The sequence below is a fragment of the Scyliorhinus canicula genome, chromosome 6, assembly GCF_902713615.1.
Source record: "Scyliorhinus canicula chromosome 6, sScyCan1.1, whole genome shotgun sequence".
Taxonomy (NCBI): domain Eukaryota; kingdom Metazoa; phylum Chordata; class Chondrichthyes; order Carcharhiniformes; family Scyliorhinidae; genus Scyliorhinus; species Scyliorhinus canicula.
In genome coordinates, this window is record NC_052151.1 from 67,189,437 (window position 1) to 67,213,300 (window position 23,864).

The 23,864-nt window shown below is 47.6% G+C and overlaps 1 protein-coding gene across 8 annotated transcripts in view; it reads right to left on the reverse strand.

The window, feature by feature from the left end:
* LOC119967210 (ensconsin-like) overlaps window positions 1–23,864 on the reverse strand; it is a 245,898-nt gene that overhangs the window by 23,941 nt on the left and 198,093 nt on the right. For all 8 annotated transcript variants that reach the window (XM_038799434.1, XM_038799435.1, XM_038799433.1 and 5 more), the window contains 4 exons: window positions 23,062–23,198; window positions 22,544–22,809; window positions 15,023–15,182; window positions 13,221–13,404 (listed from right to left, as the gene is read on the reverse strand). In XM_038799434.1, the coding sequence (XP_038655362.1) occupies window positions 13,221–13,404; window positions 15,023–15,182; window positions 22,544–22,809; window positions 23,062–23,198 (747 nt within the window). The remainder of the gene's footprint in view (window positions 1–13,220; window positions 13,405–15,022; window positions 15,183–22,543; window positions 22,810–23,061; window positions 23,199–23,864) is intronic.

Genomic DNA, 23,864 nt, shown 5'->3' on the forward strand with positions numbered 1-23,864 from the left:
GTATAAATGCTACAACTTTCTTTTTACTGATGTGTATTGTAATTGTAGGGGTTTTCTATAGGCCTCCGAAAAGTTCCAGAGATGGAGAGGAAAGGATTGCAAAGGTGATTCTCGATAGGAGCGAAAGAAACAGGGTAGTTGTTATGGGGGACTTTAACTTTCCAAATATTGACTGGAAACACTATAGTTCGAGTACTTTAGATGGGTCCGTTTTTGTCCAATGTGTGTAGGAGGGTTTCCTGATGCAGTATGTAGATAGGCCAACGAGAGGCGAGGCCGTATTGGATTTGGTACTGGGTAATGAACCAAGACAGGTGTCAAATTTGGAGGTAGGTGAGCACTTTGGTGATAGTGACCACAATTCAATTACGTTTACTTTAGCGATGGAAAGGAGAGGGGACATAGCTTTAAATTGAGGGGAGATAGATATAGGACAGATGTCAGAGGTAGATTCTTTACTCAGAGAGTAGTAAGGGCGTGGGATGCCCTGCCTGCAACAGTAGTGGACTCGCCAACACTAAACGCATCCAAATGGTCATTGGATAGGCATATGGAATAGTGTAGAGGGACTGTAGACGGGTTTCACAGGACGGCGCAACATCAAGGGCCGAAGGGTCTGTACTGCGCTGTAATGTTCTATTGGAACGTGGGAACACAGAAACTTCTCAAAGAAAGTAATTTACTTCTCTTTGCATTGTTACAGAGTTCAAGTTAATGGTTGAGTTGATTGGCGTCCTGTGTTGCGACGGTTAAATCTTATGTTAGTGAATTGTATGGGTTCGATTATTGGTTTTATTTTTTCTTTCTCTGGGACTGGGAGGAAGGGGATGATATATCTTGGCGGGGGGAGCCACCCGCACTAGCTAAAGACAGCTAGTGAACAGAGGTGAGGTGAGAGGAGGGCTGTGGACACTGGAGCCTGGATAGCAGGCTTTCATGGGCCGACGAGGCAAACGAGGGGGGGGGGGATTGATGCTGGGAGATGTTTTTTCAAGGGGAAATGTAGGGTCGGTTCTTGGGGGGGGGTTTCGATGTTAACAATGGACAGGGGCGGGTCAGGCTTATGGGCAGGGCCAGGTGGTATGATGATGGTGGATAAGAAAGGTGGGGGCAGTGAGATACCCCCAGTAAGGATAGTCACGTGGAACGTGAGAGGGCTAGGAGGTCCGGTCAAGAGGTCAAGGGTGCTTGCGCATCTTAAAAGTTTGAAAGCCGATGTGGCAATGCTGCAGGAGACTCACTTGAGGGTGAAGGACCAGGTGAGACTTAAAAAGGGCTAGGTTAGTCAAGTGTTTCACTCTGGATTTGACGGAAGGGCTCGAGGGGTAGCGGTGCTGGTCAGCAAAAGGGTACGCTTCCAGATGGAGAAGTTGGTGGCAGACCAGGAGGGTAAATATGTGATTGTGACAGGGGCACTGGAGGGGAGATTAGTGGCGCTGTTAAGTGTATACAGTCCCAATTGGGACGATGTGGGATTCGCGAAGAAGGTGTTTGGGGCCATCCCCGACTTGGACACACAAAAGCTGATTGCGGGGATCGACTTTTTTGTGGTGGGAAAGGCTTTGCTGACTGGGGTTAAGGGGTCGGAATACTTGGCAATTGCAGTGTCAGAAAATGCTCCGCATTGGGTGGATATGGTACTGGAGAAGGGAGTAGCGCAGAGGCTGGGGGGGGGGGAAACTGGATGTGGGGCTTTTGGGGAACCAAGTGTTCTGTGAAAAAATTGAAAAGGTAATTAAGGAATATGTAGGTTTCAACTGTACGGATGAGGTGTCAATGGCAGTCGTCTGGGAGCCTCTAAAGGCAGTAGTGAGAGGTGAGGTAATTTTGTTTAAGGCCAAGGTGGACAAAGAGAAGAGGTTGGAGCGGCAGAAGGTAATAGATGAGATGTTGGAGGTAGATAGGGGTTATGCAGAAGATGGGGACCCAGCAAAGCTGGAAAAGAGGAAAGAACTACAGGCGAGCTTTGACCGACTGTCGAACAGGAAGGCGGTGCGCCAACTGAGATGAGCAAGGGGTGCAGTTTATGAATATGGAGATAAGGCGGGGCCATATGTTAGCAGGACAGCTCCGGAGGGAAGCAGCGGCAAGGGAAATTCTTCAGGTGAGGGATAGGGCAGGGAAGTTGGTGGTGGCTCCGGAGCTGATTAACAAGGTTTTTGAGGCGTTTTATGAGAGGTTGTACAGGTCAGAGCCACCCGGGGGAGACCGTGAGATGCAGGAATTTCTAGATGGGTTGGAGTACCCGAGGCGAGGGGAGGGGAGGGGGACAAAGCTACATTAGAAGGAGCAAACGTGGAGCAGGAGATAAAGGATGCGATTGAGAGGATGCAGTCGGGGAAGGAGGCAGGGCCGGATGGGTTTCTGGTGGAATATTATAAAACATTCAAGGGAAAGCTGGCACCCCTGATGGTGGGGATGTTTGAAGAGGCGATAGGGAAGTGGGGTGTTGCCACAAACCTTGGGGCAGGCATTGATTTCGCTGTTACTAAAAAAAAGATAAGGGTCCGATGGAGTGTGGGTCGTATAGGCCCATATCACTTCTGAATGTGGACGCAAAAGTATTGGTGAAGGTACTGGTGGGTAGGCTGGAGGAGTACCTCCCGAAGGTGATAGGTGAGAATCAGACGGGGTTCGTGAGAGGTAGGCAGCTTTTTTCGAACATTAGGAGGGTTTTGAACGTCGTTATGGCACCGGCGGAAGGGAAATAAACAGAAGTGGTTGTGGCACTGGACGCCAAGAAGGCATTTGACCGGCTAGAATGGGGAACTCGATTGCAGTTCTGGAGCGGTTTGGGATTGGACCAAGATTTGTGAACTGGTTAAAGCTATTATATAAGGAGCCGAAAGCGAGTGTCCGCACGAACAATATCAGCTCGAGATACTTTTCTCTCCACCGTGGGAAATACTTTTCTCTCCACCGGCAGGGATGTCCTATGTCCTCCCTGCTGTTTGCATTCACGATTGAGCCGTTGGCCATCGATTTAAGAAGTTCGGGGGTATGGAAAGGAATAGTGCGGGGGTGGGGATAGAGCATAGGGTGTCCTTATATGCTGACGACTTGCTGCTGCATATGGTGGAACCGAGTGTGTCGATAGGGGGAATATTGGAGCTACTGCGAGTATTTGGGTCTTTCTCGGGGTACAAGCTGAACCTGGACAAGAGTATTTTGTGGTGTCTCGGCCGGGGGTGGGGGCAGGGGTGGGGAGAGTGCCATTCCGTAGGGCAGGGACTCACTTTAGGTATCTGGGGGTGCAGGTTGCCCGGGACTGGGGGAGGCTTCGCAGGTACAACATCTCTAGTTTGGTGGGGAGAGAGTGAAAGCCGATCTGGCAAGGTGGGATGGTCTCCGTCTGTCACTGGCGGGTCGGGTACAGGCGGTTAAAATTAATGTGTTGCCAAGATTTCTGTTAATTTTTCAATGCCTACCGATTTTCTTGCCAAAGGCTTTTTTCAGGGAGATTGAGGGAAGGATTACCTCGTTCATATGGGAAGGGAAGGTGGCCAGAGTGAGAAAGCTGCGACAGAGGGGAAGGTAGGCAGGGGTTTGGGTCTTCTCAACCTGATGTATTACTACTGGGCGGCGAATGTGGAGAAGGTGCGGAGCTGGGTCAGAGGGTTGATTCCCAGTGGGTCAGAATGGAGGAGAGTTTGTGCAGGGCGTCAGGACTGAAAGCACTAGCAACAGCGCCGCTCCCGATAGCTCCAGGGAAATACTCAGGGAGTCCGGTAATAATAGCTTAATTGAAAATCTGGAGGCAGCTTCGCCAACACTTCGGGTTGGGGGGGCAGGGCCAAGGGAAATGCCGAGTCGGGGGAACCACAGATTTGAGCCAGGGAGGTGGGATGGAAATTTTCGGAAATGCGAAGAGAAGGGGATTAAGATGCTAAAAGATTTGTTTCTTAGGGGTTGGTGTGCAGGATTGAGGGAGCTGGAAGCGAAGTATGGGCTGGAGCAGGGAGAAATGTTTAGATACGTGGATGCCAAATTGCGAGCTAAGATTCTGGCCACAAGAATTGAGGATTGCGTCCCAGGGGTGTTAGAAGAAGACCAGACTGGGTTTGTTAAAGGCAGACAACTCAATACCAATGTCCGGAGACTTTTGACTATTACTATGATGCCCTCAGAGGGAGTGGAGGCAGAGGTCGTAACAGCGATGGATGCAGAGAAAGCCTTTGACTGGGTGGAGTGGGAGTACCTCTGGGAAACGCTGGGAAGGTTCGGGTTTGGTGAAGGCTTTATTGGCTGGGTGAAATTGCTGTACGAGGCGCCTGCAGCAAGTGTATGTACAAACCGGCTGAGGACGGGTACTTCGAGCTTCACCAGGGAACAAGGCAGGGGTGTCCACTCTCCCAGTTACTATTTGCCCTAGCTATAGAACCATTAGCTAGGGGATGGTGGAGGTTCTGCGGATCCTGAGGAATTTTGGTAGTTTTTCAGGGTCCAAACTGAGCATGGGAAAGAGCGATTTGTTTGTGATCCAGTCCAAGGGGCAGGAGGAGAGACTGAAAGAGCTGCCGGATGGTAGAGAAAAGTTTTAGTTACCTAGGTATACAGGTGGCCAGGAAATGGGATGACCTGCATAGGCTCAACCTGACCCGGTTGGTGGAGCAAATGGAAGGGGACTTTAAAAGGTGGGACATGCTCCTGCTGTCACTGGCAGGGAGGGTGCAGACCGTGAAAATGACTCCTCCCCAGATTTTTGTTTGTCTTTCAGTGCCTCCCCATCTTCATCCCCAAAGCCTATTTTAAGCGGCCGTGTAGGATTATTACGGGCTTTGTGTGGGCGAATAAGACCCCAGCGGGTAAGGAGATCGCTGTTGGAGCGCAGTCGGAGGGGGAAGGTGGGTTGGCGCTGCCAAACCTTCGCAACTACTACTGGGCGGCCAATATAGCTATGAATAGGAAGAGCAGCTGGAGGCGGCGTCATGTAAAGGTACTAGTCTTGAGCTTTGATAATGGCTCCTTTGCCGTTCTCACCGACCCGTTACTCCACAAGTCCGGTGGTGGTGGCGACACTGCAGATCTGGAGACAGTGGAGGAGGTACAAGAAGGTGGAGGGACCGTCGGTCTGGACCCCGATATGCAACAACCAGAGGTTTGTCCCGGGTAGGATGGATGGTGGGTTCCAGAGCTGGCAGAGGGCAGGCACCAGTGTTTGAAGGCGCTAGAGGACAAATTTAATCTGCCGCCAGGAAACGCCTTAGTCAAAAAATAGGTAGTGGCCTTTCCGACGCTGCTGCCACTGAGGATACAGGACAGGGTGGTCTCCGGCACCTGGGTAGGGGAGGGGAGGGTGTCGGATATCTACCAGGAACTACAGGAGGCGGAGGAAACCCCGGTGGAGAAGCTCAAGGGCAAGTGGGAGGAGGAGCTAGGTGAGGAGTTGGAAGTGGGTCTGTGGGCAGAGGTCCTGGGCAGGGTTAATTCCTCCTCATCATGTGCCAGGCCCAGTCTAATTCAATTTAAGGTGGTCCACCAGGCACACATGACAGCAGCGAGAATGAGCAAGTTTTTTGGGGTAGAAGACAGTTGTATGAAGTGCAAGGGCAGCCCTGCTTCCATGCCCACATGTTTTGGGCATGCCTGGAGCTTAGAGTGTTCTGGCAAGGGTACGCGAGGGCAATGTCCAAGGTGCTTAACACATGGGTGGTGCAGAGTCCAGAAATAGCGATCTTTGGAGTGTCAGAAGACCCAGGAGTTCAGGTGGCGAAAGAGGCCGACGTCTTGACCCTTGCCTCCCTAGTAGCCCGGAGACGGATTTTAGTAATGTGGAGGGACGCAAAGCCCCCGAGTGTAGAGACTTGGGTTACCGACATGGCTGGTTTTCTCAGCCTTGAGAAAATAAAGTTTGCCTTAAGAGAGTCTACGCTAGGGTTCTCTCAGAGGTGGCAGCCGTCCGTCGACTTTCTCAGGGAAAATTTAAATGTCAGCAGCAGGGTGGGGTGAGTGCTTCATTGGGATGGTGTGGGAAGACTGAGTCGCGTGGGGTAATACCTATTTAATTGTTATTGTATGTTCTCTTTTTGCACTATGTTAATGTTCACTCTTGTTTGTTCTGTTATTATGGTTACTACTGTTTTATTCTGAAAAATTCTGCAAAACCTTAATAACCACTGTGACCACTTATGGGTCTGACTAAGTAGGGTGTGTTTTGGGTAATGCTTTGTAAGAGCCATTTTAATTGTGTAAATGTAATCTTGTGTGCTTAAGTTTTCTTTTCGGAAGTAAATCTTTTACATTTAAAAATCTCAAAAGTGTTAATGGACTTCTTGCTACTCAGATTAGTACATTTTCTTCTTATTTTCAGATTTCCAAAAAAGGTGTGGCCTTTAAATCAAGATTCCCTCTGGGATTTGGTTTGCTCAACAATTAACATCTGGTATAGAATGTGAAGTCACACGGGATCAGAGATAAGCCGACCCGAGATGGGCCGAAGTCCTGCCACTGGCGGGAATCAAAGCACGTCTGGTGCTGGCAGGATTGGCGGCGTGGGCGGGCGCCGGGGTCCTGGGGGCGCTCTAGCCCCGAGGGGTGCCCCCACGGTGGCCTGGCCCGCGATCGGGGCCCACCGATCGGCCGGCGGGCCTGTGCCGTGGGGGCACTCTTTTTCTTCCGCCCCGCCATGGCCTTCACCATGGCGGGGGCAGAAGAGACCCCCTCCCCTGCGCAGGTATGACATCAGCAGCCACTGACGCACCAGCGCATGCGTGGACTTCCGCCGGCCGGTGAAGGCCTTTCGGCCCCGGCTGGCAGGGCACCAGAGGCCGTTCGTGTCAGCCGGCGGAGTGGGAGCCACTCCGGTGCGGGCCTCGCCCCTAAAGGTGCAGAGTTGCACCTTTGGGGAGGCCAAACGCCGGAGTGGTTCACACCACTCTGTCCTGCCCGGACCTCCCGCCCCGCCATGTAGGGGAGAATCCTGGCCCTGGTTCGGTCACAGAAGACAGAAGGTAGCAGTGGAAGGGTGCTTTTCTGAATGGAGGGCTATGACTACTGGTGTTCTGGAACCTTTGCTGTTTGTAGTATATATTAATGATTTTGAAGAAAATGTAACTGGTCTGATTAGTAAGTTTGCGGACAACACAAAGGTTGGTGGAATTGCAGACAGTGATGAGGACTTTCAAAGGATACAGCTGGATATAAATCGGTTGGAGAATTGTGCGAAGAAATGGCAGATGGAATTTAATCCAGAGAAATGCGAGGTAATGCATTTTGGAAGATCCAATACAGATGGTAAATATAGCGTAAATGGCAGAAGCCTTAAAGAGTATTGACAAGCAGAGAGATCTGGGTGTACAGGTCCACAGCTCACTGATCGTGGGAACACGGGTGGAGAAGGTAGTCAAGAAGGCAGACAGCATGCTTACCTTCATCAGCTGGGGCACTGAGTATAAAAATTGCAGCTGTATAGAACTTTAGTTCGGCCACACTTGGAATAGTGTTCAATTCTGGTCGCCACACTACCAGAAGGATGTGGAGGCTTTGGAGAGGGTATAGAAGAGGTTTACCAGGATGTTACCTGTTTTGGAGGGCATTGGCTATGAGGAAAGGTTGATAAACTTGGTTGATAAACTTGCGGGGCGACCTGATAGAAATCGACAAAATTATGAGGGGCGTGGACAGAGTGGATAGTCAGAGGCTTTTTCCCAGGATGCAAGGGGCAATGACTAGGGAACATAGGTTTAAGATGTGAGGAGCAAAGTTTAGAGATGTGCAAGGGAAGGTTTCTTTTTAAACAGAGGGTAATAACATTTATTGTCAAAAGTAGTCTTACATTAACACTGCAATGAAGTTACTGTGAAAAGCCCCTAGATGCCACATTCTGGCACCTGTTCGGAAACAAAGAATTCAGAATATCCAATTCACCTAACAACGCGTCTTTCGGCACTTGCGGGAGGAAACCGGAGCATCCCGAGGAAACCCACGCAGACACAGGGAGAATGTGCAGACTCCACGCAGACAGTGACCCAAGCCAGGAATTGAACCTGGGACCCTGGAGCTGTGAAGCAACAGTACTCCCACTATGCTACTATGCTGCCTGGAACATACTGCTGGAAGAGGTGATGGAAGCAGGTATGAGAGTGATGTTTAAGGGGCGTCTTGACAAATACATGAATAGGATGGGAATAGAGGGAAAAGGACCCTGGAAGTGCGGAAGATTTTAGGTTAAGACGGGCAGCATGGTCGACGCAGGCTTGGAAGGCCGAAGGGGGCCTGTTCTTGTGCTGTACTTTACTTTGTTCTTTCCCATTCCAGGAAAGGACATGTGAAGGGGTTCGCAACTGGCACATTGATCCGATTGTGTAGTTTATGCTGTATGGTGGATAGTGGTCGTATGAGAATGGATAGAAAACAACAAAACCTACACAATCTGTTTAGCTGCCAAACCAGTGCAAAGCATTTTATATAGATAGCCAAATGACAATTTGCTGCCAGAATGTCATACCCATGGCTCTTGTCACTGTTACATACTGCATGAAACCACTCCAAACACAAGGGGGTGAAATCTCCACCAGCAGGATTCTCTGTTACGCTGGCAGCGCAACCCCGCCTGCATGTTTCCCAACGGAGTAGGGTGGCCACAATGGGGAATCCCATTGGCTGACGATGGGAACAGAATCCTGCTGTCGGCGACGGTGTGCTGCCGAGGAAGCTGGGGCTGGGAGGCGGAGAATTGACCCGAAGGTGATAAACACACTTTTGAAGCAGAAATTTCTTTACCTGTGGAAGATCTAAATGAATTAAAGGCAGCTTAAAGTGACTTAAATGCCAGGAGAGAGGAGCTGGAGTACAACATTTCAGCTTTACAAAGATATGCAGCATAATGGGTCTGCTGAGCCTCTTGTGGCCTTGAAGACCAGTCTAACTATAGGGGTAAGTATTATTATGCAGGCTAAATCTTTGTGAGCACACTGAAAAGAATGTGGCCACAAAGTAAATGTAAGATTTAAAGAAAGAATTCTTCTTGCAGAACATGTAGCTCTTCTCACCCAATTTCCATGAGGGCTGGGAAAAATATTCCCAATCATTTCTATGTGGTGAAGGAATTTACATTTATCTTTGGGCATCTGCTGGCTGCGTTCCCTTCATTTATCAGTTATGTCTAGTTCCAGATTCTCCCTCAAGAGGAAATATCCTTTGCACATCCACCCTGTCAAAATCTCTCAGGCTCTTATGGATACAATCAAGGCGCCTCTTACACCTCTTAATTCCAGTGGATATAAACAAAGCCTGTCCAATCATAAGACAACCAGCTCAATCCTGGTATTAAGTTTGGTAAACCTTCTCTGAACTGCCTCTAATGCAGTTACATCTTTCCTTAAATAAGACAACCAATACTGTACACAGTACTCCAGATGTGGTCTCACCTGTACAACTGAAGCATAACCTCCTTATTTTTGTCGTCAATTCCCCTTGCAATAAACAGTAACATTCTATCAGCTTGCCTAATTACTTGCTGTTCCTGTATACTAGCCTTTAGTGATTCATGCACTAGGACACCCAGATCCCTCAATCTCAGCTCTGCAATCTCTCATCATTGGATAACAAGCTTATTTTTTGGCTACAGCATTTCAGATACAAATCCAAATACCTTTTAAATGAGTTTGACCACTTCAGTCTCAAAGGCAGTGAATTTCAGACGTCCATCACCCTCTGGGTGAAAAAGCTTTTCCTCATGTTCCCTCCAATCTTTCTACCACTCACCTTAAAGCTATGCCCCTGGTAACTGACCCCTCACCTAGGGGGAAACAAGTCTTTCCTGTCTACCCACCTCATAGTTTTGTACACCTCAACTAGGCAACCCTCAGGCTCTTCTTTTTGAAGGAAAACCAGCCTAGCCTATCTAATCTCTTCTCATAGCTGCAATTTTAAAGCCCTGCCAACATTTTTGTAAATATCCTCTGCATTCTCTCCAAATCAGTTATGTCCTTCCTGTAATGTGATGACCAGAACTGTACACAAAACTCCAGCTGTGACCTAACTTTATTCAGTTCCATCATTACATCCCTGCTTTCGTATTCAATATCTTGCCCAATAAAAGAAAGCATTTCATATGCTTTCTTGACCACCTTATCCACTTGTCCTGCCATCTTCAAGGACCTGTGGGCATGCACTCCAAGGGCTCTCACTTCCTCAGTTCCTCACTATCTTCTCATTCATTGAGTATTCCCTTGCTTTGTTCTCCCCAAATGCATTACCTCACACTTTTCCAGATTGAATTCCATTATCCACTTCTCTGCCCGCTTAACCAAACCATTGATAGCATTCTGGAGTAAATAGCTATCCTCTTCACTATCAACTAATTGCAAGGCCAATTTTTGTGTCTACTGCTAATTTACCAATTATGTCACCCGCATTAAAGTCTAAATCATTAATATATAACAAACAGTAAGAGCCCCAAGACTGAGCCCTGTGGAACACCACTGATACTGATTTCCATTTGCAAAAACATCCATTGACTATTACCCTTTGTTTCCTGTGACTGAAGCCAATTTTAGATCCAACCGGCCACCTGCCCCTATATCCCATGAGATCTCACATTTCTGACCAGTCTGCCATGTGGAACTTGGTCAAATTCCTTCCTGAAATCCATGCAGCCAATATCCACTGCACTACCCTCATCAATCCTTGCTACATCCTCAAATAATTTTATCTAGTCAGACACGATCTCCCCCTAACAAAACTATGCTGACTAGCCCTGATCAACGTGTGCCTTTCTAAGGGACAGCTTATCCTGTCTCAGAATTGTTTCCAATAATTTTCCCACCACTGACGTCAGATTGACTGGCTTCTAGTGTTCTGGTCTATCCCCCACACTCTTTTTAAATAATGGTACTACAATCGCAGATCTCCAATCCTCTGGGACCTTGGCTAGATCTAGTGAGGCTTGGAAAATGATCCTCAAAAGCCTCCAATATTTCCTCCCTGGCTTCCTTAAACAGCCTAGGATATAATCCACCTGGCCCTGGTGATTTAGCCACTTTCAAGGGTGCCAGTACTTCCTCTCTCAATAGGTTTATTGTATCTAATATTTCACCCTCCTCTTTAACTAGAATATATGATCATCCCTCTGTGAAGACAGAAACATAGCACTCATTGGGAACACTGGCCATATCTTCTAAATCAACCAAATTACCATGAATCTCTGACAGGCCCTACTTTTTCCTTAGTTATTCCCTTGCTCTTGATGTATTGGTAAAGCACCTTAGGACTTCCTTTGATTTTAACTGCCAATATTTTCTGGTATCGTCTCTTTGCTTTCCTAATTTCTATTTTTACTTCAGCCCCTGTACTTTCTATACTCCTCTAGGCTTTCTACAGTATTAGGTCTTCTGTGATGGTCATAAACTTTCTTTGCCTGCTTTATTTTGGCTTGTGAGCGTCTGGATAACCAGTAGCACCCTTTTTCTTTGTGGATCATGTCTACACTATGCCTGTGGAATTTCACCTTTGGGGAGGTGATGGCGTCGGGCAATATTACTGGACTAGTAATCCAGAGACCCAGGGCAACGTCGAGGGACCCAGTTTCAAATACCACCATGGCAGATGGTGACATTTGAATTCAGTAAAAATCTTGAATTAAAAGTCTAATGCTGACCATGGAACCATTATTGATTGTCGGTAAAAAACAATCTGGTTCAATAATGTCCTTTAGGGAAGGAAATGTGCTATCTTTATCTGGTCTGGCCTACATGTGACACCAGATGCAGATTCAAGATGGACAATAAATGCTGGCTCAGCCAGCGACACCCAGATCCTGTGAATGAAAAACAAAAAAAATGCCTCCCACTGCTTTGACAGTTTTTACGTCTAATAGTTGTATCCAATCCACTCTTGCCAGCTCATCTCTCAGCTTTGCAACTTGTGTCTTCCCCCAATTTTAAACTTCTCCTCATGTTCTTTCTTTGCCTTTTCTCCAATGATGTTAAATCAAACTATATAATGGGCACTATCTCAAAAATGGTCTCACTGCTACTTTGCCCACTTGCCATGACTAAATCTAGAATTTCACCCACTCTCGTTAGGTTTATTACGTGCTGGCTAAAAAGATGATCTTGAATGAAGTTCAAGAATTGTGCACCCTCACATTGTTCGTATCTCAGTTGATATTGGGTTAGCTGACGTCCCACTGATTATTGGCCTATTATTTTTGCAGTCAAAAATCGGTCTACATATTTGCTCTTCTAACTTCCACTATTTGTGGGTCTACAGTCCAATCTGTGGCTGCCCCCTTCTTAGTTCTGAGCTCAACCCATATGGCCTCATTTTATGCTTAATTTAGTAAATCATCCCTCCTCACAGCTGTTGATTCTTTAACCAATACTGCTAATTCCCTACTTTTTCATCCGCCTCCCTATCTTGCCTGAAAACTCTATATCTAACGATGTTGAGCTGCCATTTTTGTCCTTCCTTAAGTGATGATACCATGCTACCATATATGTATCTGTGCCCTCAGCTCATAGACTTTACTATGCTCGTTTTATTTACATAAATACTTTCTAACACTGCCAAATGCCTGTGCTGTACACTTGTATTACTTCTTTCAGAGTCACTCACTAATTCTCCATCTCCCGTTCCCTGCTCCGAATTTGCCCTCAGGTTCCCACCCCTGACAATCTAGTTTAACTCTTCCTTTCTCTCTCTCTCTTCCCACCCCCCCCCCCCCCCACCCCACCCCAATGCCTCAGAAATCTGATGCCCACCCTCCTACACCAAGTTTCCAGCATATGTTTAATTGCTCAATTCTCCTGATCCTATACTCACTTGCAAGTGAGACTGGGAGTAATCCTAGGATTGCTGCTTTAGAGGTCCTGTTCTTCAATCTCCTTCCTACTTTCCTAAAGTCTGCTTTCAGGACCGCATCCCTTTTCCTACCCAAGTCATTATTACCAACGACCTCTGGCTGATCACCCTCCACCACAAGAATATCCTACAACCGTTCCATGGCATCCTTGACCCTGGCACTAGGAAGGCAACATAACATTGAGTCACGTCCATGGCCACAGCACCCATCTGTTCCCCGAACGAACAAATCCCCAATTACTACTGCTCTTTCCCTTTACTTTCTCCTCTCCTGGACAGCAGAGCTGCCTGTGATGCCACAACATTAATATTAATTACACTTACTTCTTTTGCAAGAAGTTAATATGATTAAAATTATAAAATTTGTGGACTTGGACACACTATGTCATATTAAGAATAACAAACTGAATACTTACTTGCTTTTGCAAACGTTCTATTTCATATTTCTCTCTTTGAGCCTTTTCCTCCAGAAATTGATGTTCCTCTTCAAGTTTTTGTTGTTCTTCTTGAAGTCTCCTTTCTTCTTCAAGTCTCCGAGCTTCCTCCTCGCGGCGAGCTTTTTCTTCAGATTTTCGTCGCAGCATTTCTTCTCTCATTTGCCTAAATTTAACAACGATCCATAAACATTTGGTTCAGACATGTGTGAAACAAAAGTGCACCACTTTGGATATAGGTCTTCCTTTGAAACAAAAAAGGGATAATTTTCAAAGAACGATGCTTTAATTATTACCAAGGTTCCCACATAAAGCTTGGTACCCTACTCCTACCTTTCAAATGTTAACCGATCTGTTGTGTCTTTTAATTTTTAAAAAATAATAAATACTGGCAATAAAAACAAAAGAACAGGAATGCATGGTGCATACAAAAAGAGTGAAAAAGGCCATATGGTTTATCACACCAGGCACATCCATACAGGACTATTTCCCAATATCTAACATTCCCCTTTGGCTAAGGGTTTATGTTTACATGAATGTTAAAAGAACAAATGCATTTGAAAAGAATCTAATCTAGTCATCTTTTTATAAAACTCAAATCACAACACTCGAAGCCTGTATTTTACCAAACAAAATATCTTCAACTCTTTGAAGCCCATCTTTTTCCAATACAGGCATTGGAAAGGGAATTGCATCATTATCTGAAAATAAAAAACATGCAGGGCTGCGAGGAAAAGGTGGTGAAGTGGCACTACGTGAATTATTCCTGTAAGGGATCAGCACAGTCACCGACATAATGTGATGAATGTCTCCCTTTGGTGCTGTAACCATTATATGCTTCTACAGAATCAAAAGTAATTATTGGCGCCCAAGGGACACATTTCAGGGACGCATCAAGTCATAGAAACATAGAAAATAGGAGCAGGAGGCCATTGGGGCCTTCAAGCCTGCTCCCCATTCATTGTGACCATGGCTGATCATCCAACTCAATAGCCTAATCCCATCTTCCCCCCATATTCCTCGATCCCCTTTACCCAAGTGGTATGTCTAATTGCTTCTTGAAAACATACAATGTTTTAGCCTCAACTACTTCCTGTGGTAACAAATTCCACAGTCTCTTCACTCTCTGGGACCACAGAGAGCAGACAGAAATGAATGGGGGGGGGGTTGCTGAAAAGGAATGACATATAAACTGTAACTGTCTCATCTGTCCTTATGTATAAATATAAAACTTTAATAAAAATATGTAAAACAACTTGTCCAAATCACAGTGAAGGATCTCTCCATCCTCCTCAGAGCTCACCCAACGTTGTGCCCCTCCCCCCACATCCCACCCCGCCAATTCGGCACTGGAGAGCTCGTAAATTACGACTATTATTTGCATCGGTCATAGTAGAATCTATTTTGACACCAAACATTTCCAGAAAAACGTGTATTCGGAAGATTCACCAGACAGTTTGCCAAAGTTTTTTTTAAAATTTAGAGTGCCCAATTCATTTTGCCAATTAAGGGGCAATTTAGCTTGGCCAATCCACATAACCTGCACATTCTTTGGGTAATGGGGGCAAAACCCACACAAGCACAGGGAGAATGTCCTCCCGGACAATGACCCAGAGCCGGGATCAAACCTGGGACCTCGGTGCCGTGAGGCTGTAGTGCTAACCATTATGCCACGTGCTGCCCTTTAGTTTACCAAAGTTGACTATCACTACGATAAGTCATGAACTGGTTATTGAAATTTCAAGATAGCAACACCTGTAATCCACATTAAAATAATTAAGTACCTTTCTCTCTCCTCTTGTTCTCTTTTCTCTTCTTCCTCCCGATCCCTCTGTTCCCGTGCTATGCGTCGTTTCTCAGTCAGAAGTCTTGTAGCTTCTGCTGGATCAGTTGTGCCTGCTGTGGTTTTACCAGGAGTAGCAGACAGTGTGGCCTGAACAGTTTCTTAGCATATGAAAGAATAAATATTGTAATTGAGAAATACTATTTAAATGTTAATTGTGGACAAATAGTTTTGAGCACCCATGAGTTTCACGCACCCCACGATTTTCCATTGATTAAAAAGGAGCAAAATTATAGGAACAGGCGTATCACATTTAGCCCCATTTGCACCTCCACCACCAATGAGATCATTGCTGATCTGTGACCGAACAACATTTACCCATATTCCTTCATATGGTCAAACAAAAATATATTAATCTCAGATATAAATTTAACATTTGACATAGCATTATAGTTTGGAACTTGTTTATCTTTTGGTCTGCCTTTAATTTTTAGACTATTTCCCCTCGTCTTAGAATTTCCAACTAGTGATAGAGTGCCTCTATCTACTCCATCTGCTCTCCTTTATCACTTGAAAATATCATTCAAATCACCTGATAACTTTCTGAATTCTAGGGATTATATTCCCAGTTTGTGCACTCTCTCCTTGTAATTTAATCCGTGGAAGTCCAGATATAATTCTGGTAAACATATGGGGCGGAATTCTCCGCTCCCGGGAAAAATCGGGAGGGCCGGCGTTAACTTGGCTGAGTTTCACGACGGCCTCTCCTCGCCCCCTATTCTCCCCTCCCAGTGGCGCTCCGTAAATCTCGGCCGCGGGGGCGTCGCGCCGAGAATGACGAGGCCGGCGTGCCTAATGACGTCAGCCGCGCATGCGCAGGTTGGCCGGCTCCAACCCGCGCATGCGCGGCTGACGTCACGACGCGGACAGCTCGAACCCGCGCATGCGCGGTGGCCATCTTTCCCCCCAGCCGCCCCACAAGACATGGCGGCTTGATCTTGCGGGGCGGCGGAGAGGAAATAGTGCATCCGATTGAGACGCCGGCCCAACGATCGGTGGGCACCGATCGCGGGCCTGTCCCCTCCCGAGCACAGTCGTGGTGCTCTTTCCCCTGTACTCCCCCCACAAGCCCCAAACGGGCATATCTCACCCGTTTCACGATGGCAGTGACCAGGTGTGGTTGCCGCCGTCGTGAAACGGTCGCGAACGGCAGGCCGCTCAGCCCATCCGGGTCGCTGCCGTCGTGAAATCGCCATAAGATGCCCGTTTTGGGGCTTGTGGGGGGCCTGGTGGGGAATGAGCACCATGACTGTGCTCGGGAGGGGACAGGCCCGCGATCGGTGCCCATCGATCGTCGGGCCGGCGTCTCAATCGGACGCACTATTTCCTGTCCGCCGCCGTGACGTCAGCCGTGCAGGAGCGGGTTGGAGCCGGCCAACATGCGCATGCGAGGCCGACGTCACATAGGCCCCGGCGTTGCGTCACTCTCGGCGCGCCGCCTGGCGGCCAAGAGTTACGGAGCGCCGCTCCTAGCCCCGCCGGGAGGGGAGAAATGGGGGCGAGGAGCTGCCTCCGAGCCCGTCATGAAACTCGGCCGAGTTCACGATGGCCCTCCCGATTCTTCCCGGGAGGAGAGAATTCCACCCATGCTGTACTGCCTGCAAGGCCAGTACATCCTTCCGAAGGCTTGGTGACCAGAACAGTTCAGAGTATGTCAGTTATGATCTAACCAGGGCATTGTACAGCCGAAACATAATTTGCACTCCCTTGAACTCTGGGCGGAATTCTCCGCAAGGCCCAACGCCGTCGTGAAACCCGGAGGAGGTTCACGACGGCGTCGGTGACCGCTCCTGGCCCCCTATTCTCCCCCCCCGGGGGGGTTAGGAGGGCCATGCGTGAATCTCGGCCACCGGGCCTTGTCGCTGGCGTCAAGGCCCAGCCCGCTGAGAATGACGCGGCCGGCGCGCCTAATGGCGTCAGCCGTGCATGCGCGGGTTGGCCGGCTCCAACCCGCTCATGCGCGGCTGACGTCACGACGGATGACGGCTCAAACCCGCGCATGCGCAGTTGCCGTCTTCCCCTCCGCTGCCCCGCAAGACGTGGCGGCTTGATCTTGCGGGGCGGCGGAGGGAAAGAGTGCGTCCCGTTGAAATGCGGCCCGACGATCGGTGGGCACCGATCGCGGGCCAGTCCCATTCCAGGCATGGTCGTGGTGCTCATTCCCCTCTCCACCCCCCACAAGCCACAAAACAGCTGTCGGCGCCATGTTCATGCCGCAGCGACCAGGTGTGGTTGCCGCCAGCGTGAACTGGTCGGGAACGGTAGGCCACTCGGCCCATCCGGGTCAGAGAACCGCGGGTCGCCGTGAAAAAAGGCGGCCCGCGATTCTCCGAGCGGCGTGTCGCAAAACACGACACGCATTTTGGGTGGGGGGGGGGGGGAGTGGGAGAATCGCGGGGGGTGCCAGAGCGGCCCTCCCGCGATTCTCCCACCCGGCGTGGGAGCGGAGAATCGCACCCTCTATTTCTCGAAATATAAAGGAAAGCATTCCATTAGCCTTTGATAATTTTCTGTACCAGTTCATGACACTGGGCATTTTAATGATCCATGTTTTTTTTTAGCCATTCATGGGATGTGGGCATTGATGACTGGGCCTGCATTTATTGTCCATCACTAACTGCCCTTTACCGAGTGGCGTATTAGACCATTTCAGAGGGCATTTTAAGAGTCAACCACATTGCTGTGGGTCTGGAGTCACATGTAGGCCAGACCAGATAAGGGCATCAGATTTCCTTCCCTAAAGGACATTCGTGAACCAGAGCTTTTGTTAAGACAATCAATAATGGTTGCATGGTCATCATTAGACTTTTAATTCCAGATATTTATTGAATTAAAATTTCACCATCTGCCATGGTGGGATTCAAACCAAGGTCTCCAGACCATTGGATTACTAGTCCAGTGATGATACCATTACGCCACCGCCTCCCCTGGACCCCAAAGTCTGTTTGGACCTCCATTATTTCAGCTTTTCATCATTTGGAAAATACTTTGATCTATCCATTTTCGGTTTATTGGCTTACATATGCCGATGCTGTATTAAAATTCATATGCCTTTTTTCTACTTAAAATTGCAAAGATAGATTATAGCCATGATCTTGAGCCTGCACTCGCTGTCCGCGATTGACGACAAGGATGGAAAATCTCACGAGAATCAGGTCACCGGAGAAATTGCTTTGCCGGTCCTCCGCACCCCCACCCCCACCACGTCACAAATGCCGACAAAGGGTACATTTCCATTTTATTAGCAGCCCTGCCAAATTACCTCTGCTCACTAGGTTTAGAACAAGTTGGCCAGGCATGAGGCAGTCGAAGTTGAGAGGCTCCAACTGGGGATAGAGGGGCCCGGCAGTGCCAGGGGTGGGCCTTATGTAAAACACATGGGGGGAGCGGTGGAGTGGGAAGAGAAGGGGTGCTGATGTGTGATTGGCAGGGGACAGGGGAAAGAAATGCCAGCGATGAATGTTTGTGATACCTCCTTATGGGGACTGTTAAGCTGCAGCGTTGATTGGGACGCCCTTTAAAGATGGCGTCCCTATCTATTTGGAGCCTGTTCCTGGCTCTATGAGGCCTCGCCCCGCAAGATTCCATAAGAGAATTGATCTATGCAATTAGAGAGTTACACGCAAGTTTTCATCTGAACCTGACACTTTGCCAAATTCTGGTAAGTTTCCGCCCAATGTTTCTATCTGCACAGCTGACAATGTCGTTTATCTTGGTGTCAGCAGCAAACTTGGATAGATATGTGGCTTTCTATCCCATCATGCAATCTTAGCATGGTGAACAGTCAAGGCCCCAACATATCCTCGCCATACACTACTGGTCACCATCCTGTCAATTAGAGTACCTGTCTATTATTCTTATTCTCCATCTTCTGCCACTCAGTCAATTTCCTTAACACATCAACAGTTTGTCTGCAGAGTGAAGAGTGAAGTGAAGTGAAGTTTCCACTGAATTCCTGATGCATTCTTCTGTCATGCATATGTGTATATGTAGGAGGGGTTATGCTTCAGTTAGACAGTGCATTGGTGAGACCACATCTGGAGTACTGGTCTCCTTATTTAAGGATGTAAAAACATTGGAAGCAGTTTGGATTAATACGTGGAATGCGAAGGTTGTCTTATGAGTAAAGGTCGAATAAGAGTCAACTTGATTGAAATCAACCCTTAGGGGTCTTGGCAGTTTGGATGTGGAGAGGATGTTTCCTCTTGTGGCAGAATCTAGAACTCGGAGTTACTATTTGAAAATAAAGGATTAGCCATTTAAGACAGACATGAGGAGAATTTCTTTGAGTGGTGTGAGTCTTTGAAACTCTTCCTCAAAAGGTAGTGGAAGCAGAATCTCTAAATATTTTTAAGGCAGAGCTAGATTCTAGATAAGTAAGAGGATAAAAGGTTATTGGGGTAGGTGGGAATGAGTAGCTGAGGTTATAATCAGATCGGCCGTGACCTTATTGAATTGAAATGCAGGCCGACTCCTGCTCCTAATTCATATATTCATTTATCGTTGCACCAGAAGTACAAAAAACATTTCATCCTATTATGTTTGGAATGTCATTGGAATGATGATGAATCATTAGGTGCGTGGAATGAGTGCAGTAATCATCAAAGGCTTCTGAGGGACAGCAATCATCGTTGGCTTTTCCAGAAATGTGGAGGACAGCATCCATTGGGGAACACCGAAGCAGAGCAGTGTCAAAAGAAGACATGACAAATTACCTTATTTTTACAGTACCAGCCTTAAGTTCAAATGTCTAGTTTTAAAAAAAATTCATTCATGAGATGCCGGTGTTACCGGCTGGACCAGTAATTATTGCCCATCCCTATTGCCCTTACACTGAGTGGCTTGTTAGGTCATTTTTGGGGCATGTAAGAGTTAACAACATTGCTTTTGAAAGTGGTTGAATTATTGAATGATGAATGAGTGGCTGGGTAGAGGTAGGTGAGGGATAGTTTGGAAGTCAGTTCTGGAGTTACCCAGGAGTTAGACTAGGTTTGAACCTTGTCTAACATTTCATAGAATCCCTACAGCATAGGAGGCCTTTCGGCCCATTAAGTCTGCACTTATCCTGCAAAAGACCAACCTACCTGAGCCCAATCCACTGCTCTATCCCTGTAACCCCAACTAACCTTTTGGACACTTAAGAGGAAATTTAGCATGGCCAATCCACCGAACCAGCACATCTTTGGACTGCGGTGGATTGGCCATGCTAAATTGCCCCTTAATTGGAAAAGATAATTGGGTAATCTAAATTTAAAAAAAAAAAAAATATGTGTTCCCCAGTCTTTGTATTGTTGGAAGGAAATTCCAGGATTTTGATCCTGCGACAGTGAAGGAATGGTGAATTTTTAAAAAATTTGTTCATGGGACATGGGCGTTGCTGGCAGGGCAAGCATTTACTTCCCATCCCTAATTGCCCTTGAGAGGACAGTTAAGAGTCAACCACATTGCTGTGGGTCTGGAGTCACATATAGGCCAGACCAGGTAAGGACGACAGATTTCCTTTCCTCAAGGACATTAGTGAACCAGGTGGGTTTTTACCACAATCGGCAATGGTTTCATGGTCGTCACTAAACTTTTAATTCCAGATCATTATTGAATTCAAATTTCTGCCGTGGTGGGATTCGAATCCTGGTCCCCAGAGAAATACCCTGGGTTTCTGGTTTACTAATCCTGAGACAATAGCACTACGCCCAATATAGTGACATAGTTACAAGTCAGGATAGTATTTGGCTTGGAGGGAAACCTGCAGGTGGTGGTGCTCCCATATATCTGTTGCCCCTGTCCTTCTAGGAGATAGAGGTCACAGGTTGGAAGGTGCTGTCAAAGGAAACTTGGTAAGCTCCTGTGGCTCAATCGTATTTTGTTTTATAACATTTTATGTTAAACGGTGCCATATAAAAACAAGTTGTTACGTCTCTGTATATTAGTTACCTCACTATAATGCACCACCTAAAGTCAATAACTAGTGGATAGGTCGGCCCTATTCCTCTTAGTTGAGGGATCCATAACTGGGGCACAGATTGAGGATGAGGTAAGATTTTAGGGCAAAAGTTGGGAGATACGTTTCACCCAGAGGTTGATGGGAATCCAGAACTCACTACCTGAAAGAATTGCGTAAACACATTAAAAAGTATTTGGATATGCACTTCAATTGTCAATTGTAAAAACCCATCTCATTCACTAATGCCCTTTAGGGAAGGAAATCGGTACTCCTTACCTGGTTTAGCCTACATGTGACTTCAGACCCATAGCAATGTGGTTGACTCTTAAATGCCTCAGGAATGGGTAATAAATGCTGGCACAGCCAGCAACGTCCACATCCCATGAACACATTTTTAAAAATGCAGTGACCTATAAGCCTACAGAGCAAGAGCTGGAATGTGTGACGAGGCTGAATGGTTTCTTGTCAACTGGTGCAGACACAATGGGCTGAACAACCTCCTTCCATGGTGTAAATTGCAATGGTCCGTTAAAGACTAAAGGTGAATAATAGAATCAATCAGCATTTGTATTGATATACTTCAATGCATATTATGACAGCGCAGCTACTTAAGCTACCACAAGTCCTGAAAGACGTGGGGCGGAATTCTCTGCTCCCGCGAAAAATCGGGAAGGCCGTCGTGAACTTGGCCGACTTTCACGACGGCCTCGGAGGCCGCTCCTCTCACCGTATTCACCCCCACCCGGCGCTCCGTTATTCTCGGCCGCCGGGCCTTGACACTTGCGTCAAGGTGGCGCGCCGAGAATGACGCGACGGCGGCGCCTATGTGACGGCAGCTGCGCATGCGCAGGTTGGCCGGCTCCAACCCGCGCATGCGCGGCTGACGTCACGACGGCTAATGGCTCAAACCCGCGCATGCGCGGTGGCCGTCTTCCCCTCTGCTGCCCCGCAAAATGTGGCAGCTTGATCTTGCGGGGCGGCAGAGTGGAAAGAGTGCGTCGCTTTGAGACGCCCGCCCGACGACTGGTGGGGACCGATCGCGGGGCAGTCCCCTCCCGAGCACGGCCGTGATGCTCACTCCCCTCTCCGCCCCCCACAAGCTTCAAACAGGCCTTTGGCACCCATGTTCATGACGTCAGCGACCAGGTGTGGTTGCCGCCGTCGTGAGGCGGTCGTGAACAGCAGGCCGCGCGGGCCATCCGGGCCGGAGAGTCGTGGGTCATATAACGGCGAGTGGCGATTCTTCCGAGCAGGGGGTGGGAGAATCACGGGGGGCGCCAGGGGGGCGTGAAATTAGTCGCCCGGCCCTCCCGCGATTCTCCCACCCGGCGTGGGGAGCGGAGAATCGCGCCCGTGCTTATTAGGCGAATTGGACGTTCTGAATTCTCCCTCTGTGTACCCAAACAGGCGCCGGAGTGTGATGACTATGGGCTTTTCACAGTAACTTTATTGCAGTCTATTTGTGATGTTAATAAAAATTATATTTGAGCATTTTGGGTAGTTGCTTCTCAGTATCCCTACCTTTATACTCTGGTTTTGTAGCAGACTCTTCAGCAGGCAGTGGCTGTTTAACTAGTGTTGGAGGCGAGACAGGAAGCTGCTCATCAGTATTGTCTTCAGTTAGTAATCTTTCTTTCTCTTCATCCTTTTTCTCACTCTCAGACGTTTTGACTGGACGAACATTTCCAGGAGAAGGTGGTCGCTGGGTTAATGAACCCTTTACTGAGTCAGGAAGTGAACTGAACAGTTTTGCATTGACTACAAAAGTTGATGTTTTTGCTGATGATCTATTTAAAAGATAATTAACAGTGTACAATACAGTAAAAACAAGGGGAAATCACTTCTGAGAAAAATCCAAACATAATTAAAATTGATGTTTCTGCTTCCTTTGTAGATCCCCACATGTTTTATTTTAAACTACATAAATACATACTTTAATCACTTATTTGCTGACATTTTCACGATGATGAAAATTCCAGAATTTTACAATTCTGTGCAATAACATTGATCGAATAAGATATCTGTGCAATGTCTCTTACCGGACTGTGGATGGTACTGGTGACTTATTTTTCACATTCAAAGCAGAATTTGACTTTTTTACTGCTCCATCTGCAGTGAAAGCTATGAGTGCATTCTTCTCCCTTTCATTTTCTTTCTCTTTTTCTTTTTTGTCAGCCTAGGACAAGTCAAAACCATTAAAATAAAACAATTTTGTTAGCATCAGCCCAATAATGTTCAAAAGAAAAAGGAGCCAGTGGCGTAGTGGTAATGTCACTGAACCAGTAATCCAGAGGCCCAGGCGAATGCTCGGAGGACAATAGTCCAAATCCCAGATGTTCGGGGAGTCCAGCGAGCCACGCCCATATGTTCTGGGCATGCCCAGCACTGGAAGAATTCTGGAAGGGGGTGGCGGGGACGGTGTCGAGGGTGGTTGGATCCAGGGTCAAACCAGGGTGGGGACTCGCGATTTTGGAGTTGCGGTAGAGCCAGGAGTGCAGGAAGTGAAAGAGGCTGGTGTCCTGGCCTTTGCGTCCCTAGTAGCCCGACGAAGGATCTTGCTACAGTGGAAAGATGCGAGGCCTCCAAGTGTGGAGACCTGGATCAGTGACATGGCGGGATTTATAAAATTGGATAGGGTCAAATTTGCCCTGAGAGGATCAATACAAGGGTTCTATAAATGATGGCAGCCTTTTCTGGACTTCCTAGCTCAAAGATAGGTATCTTGGTCAATAGCAGCAGCAACCCGGGGAAGGGGGGGGGGGGGGGGGGGGTGTTCCTTATTGTAGTTTTTATTATGTAACTTAATATTGTGTTAATTTGCGTTGCTGTTGAAATGCTGTGT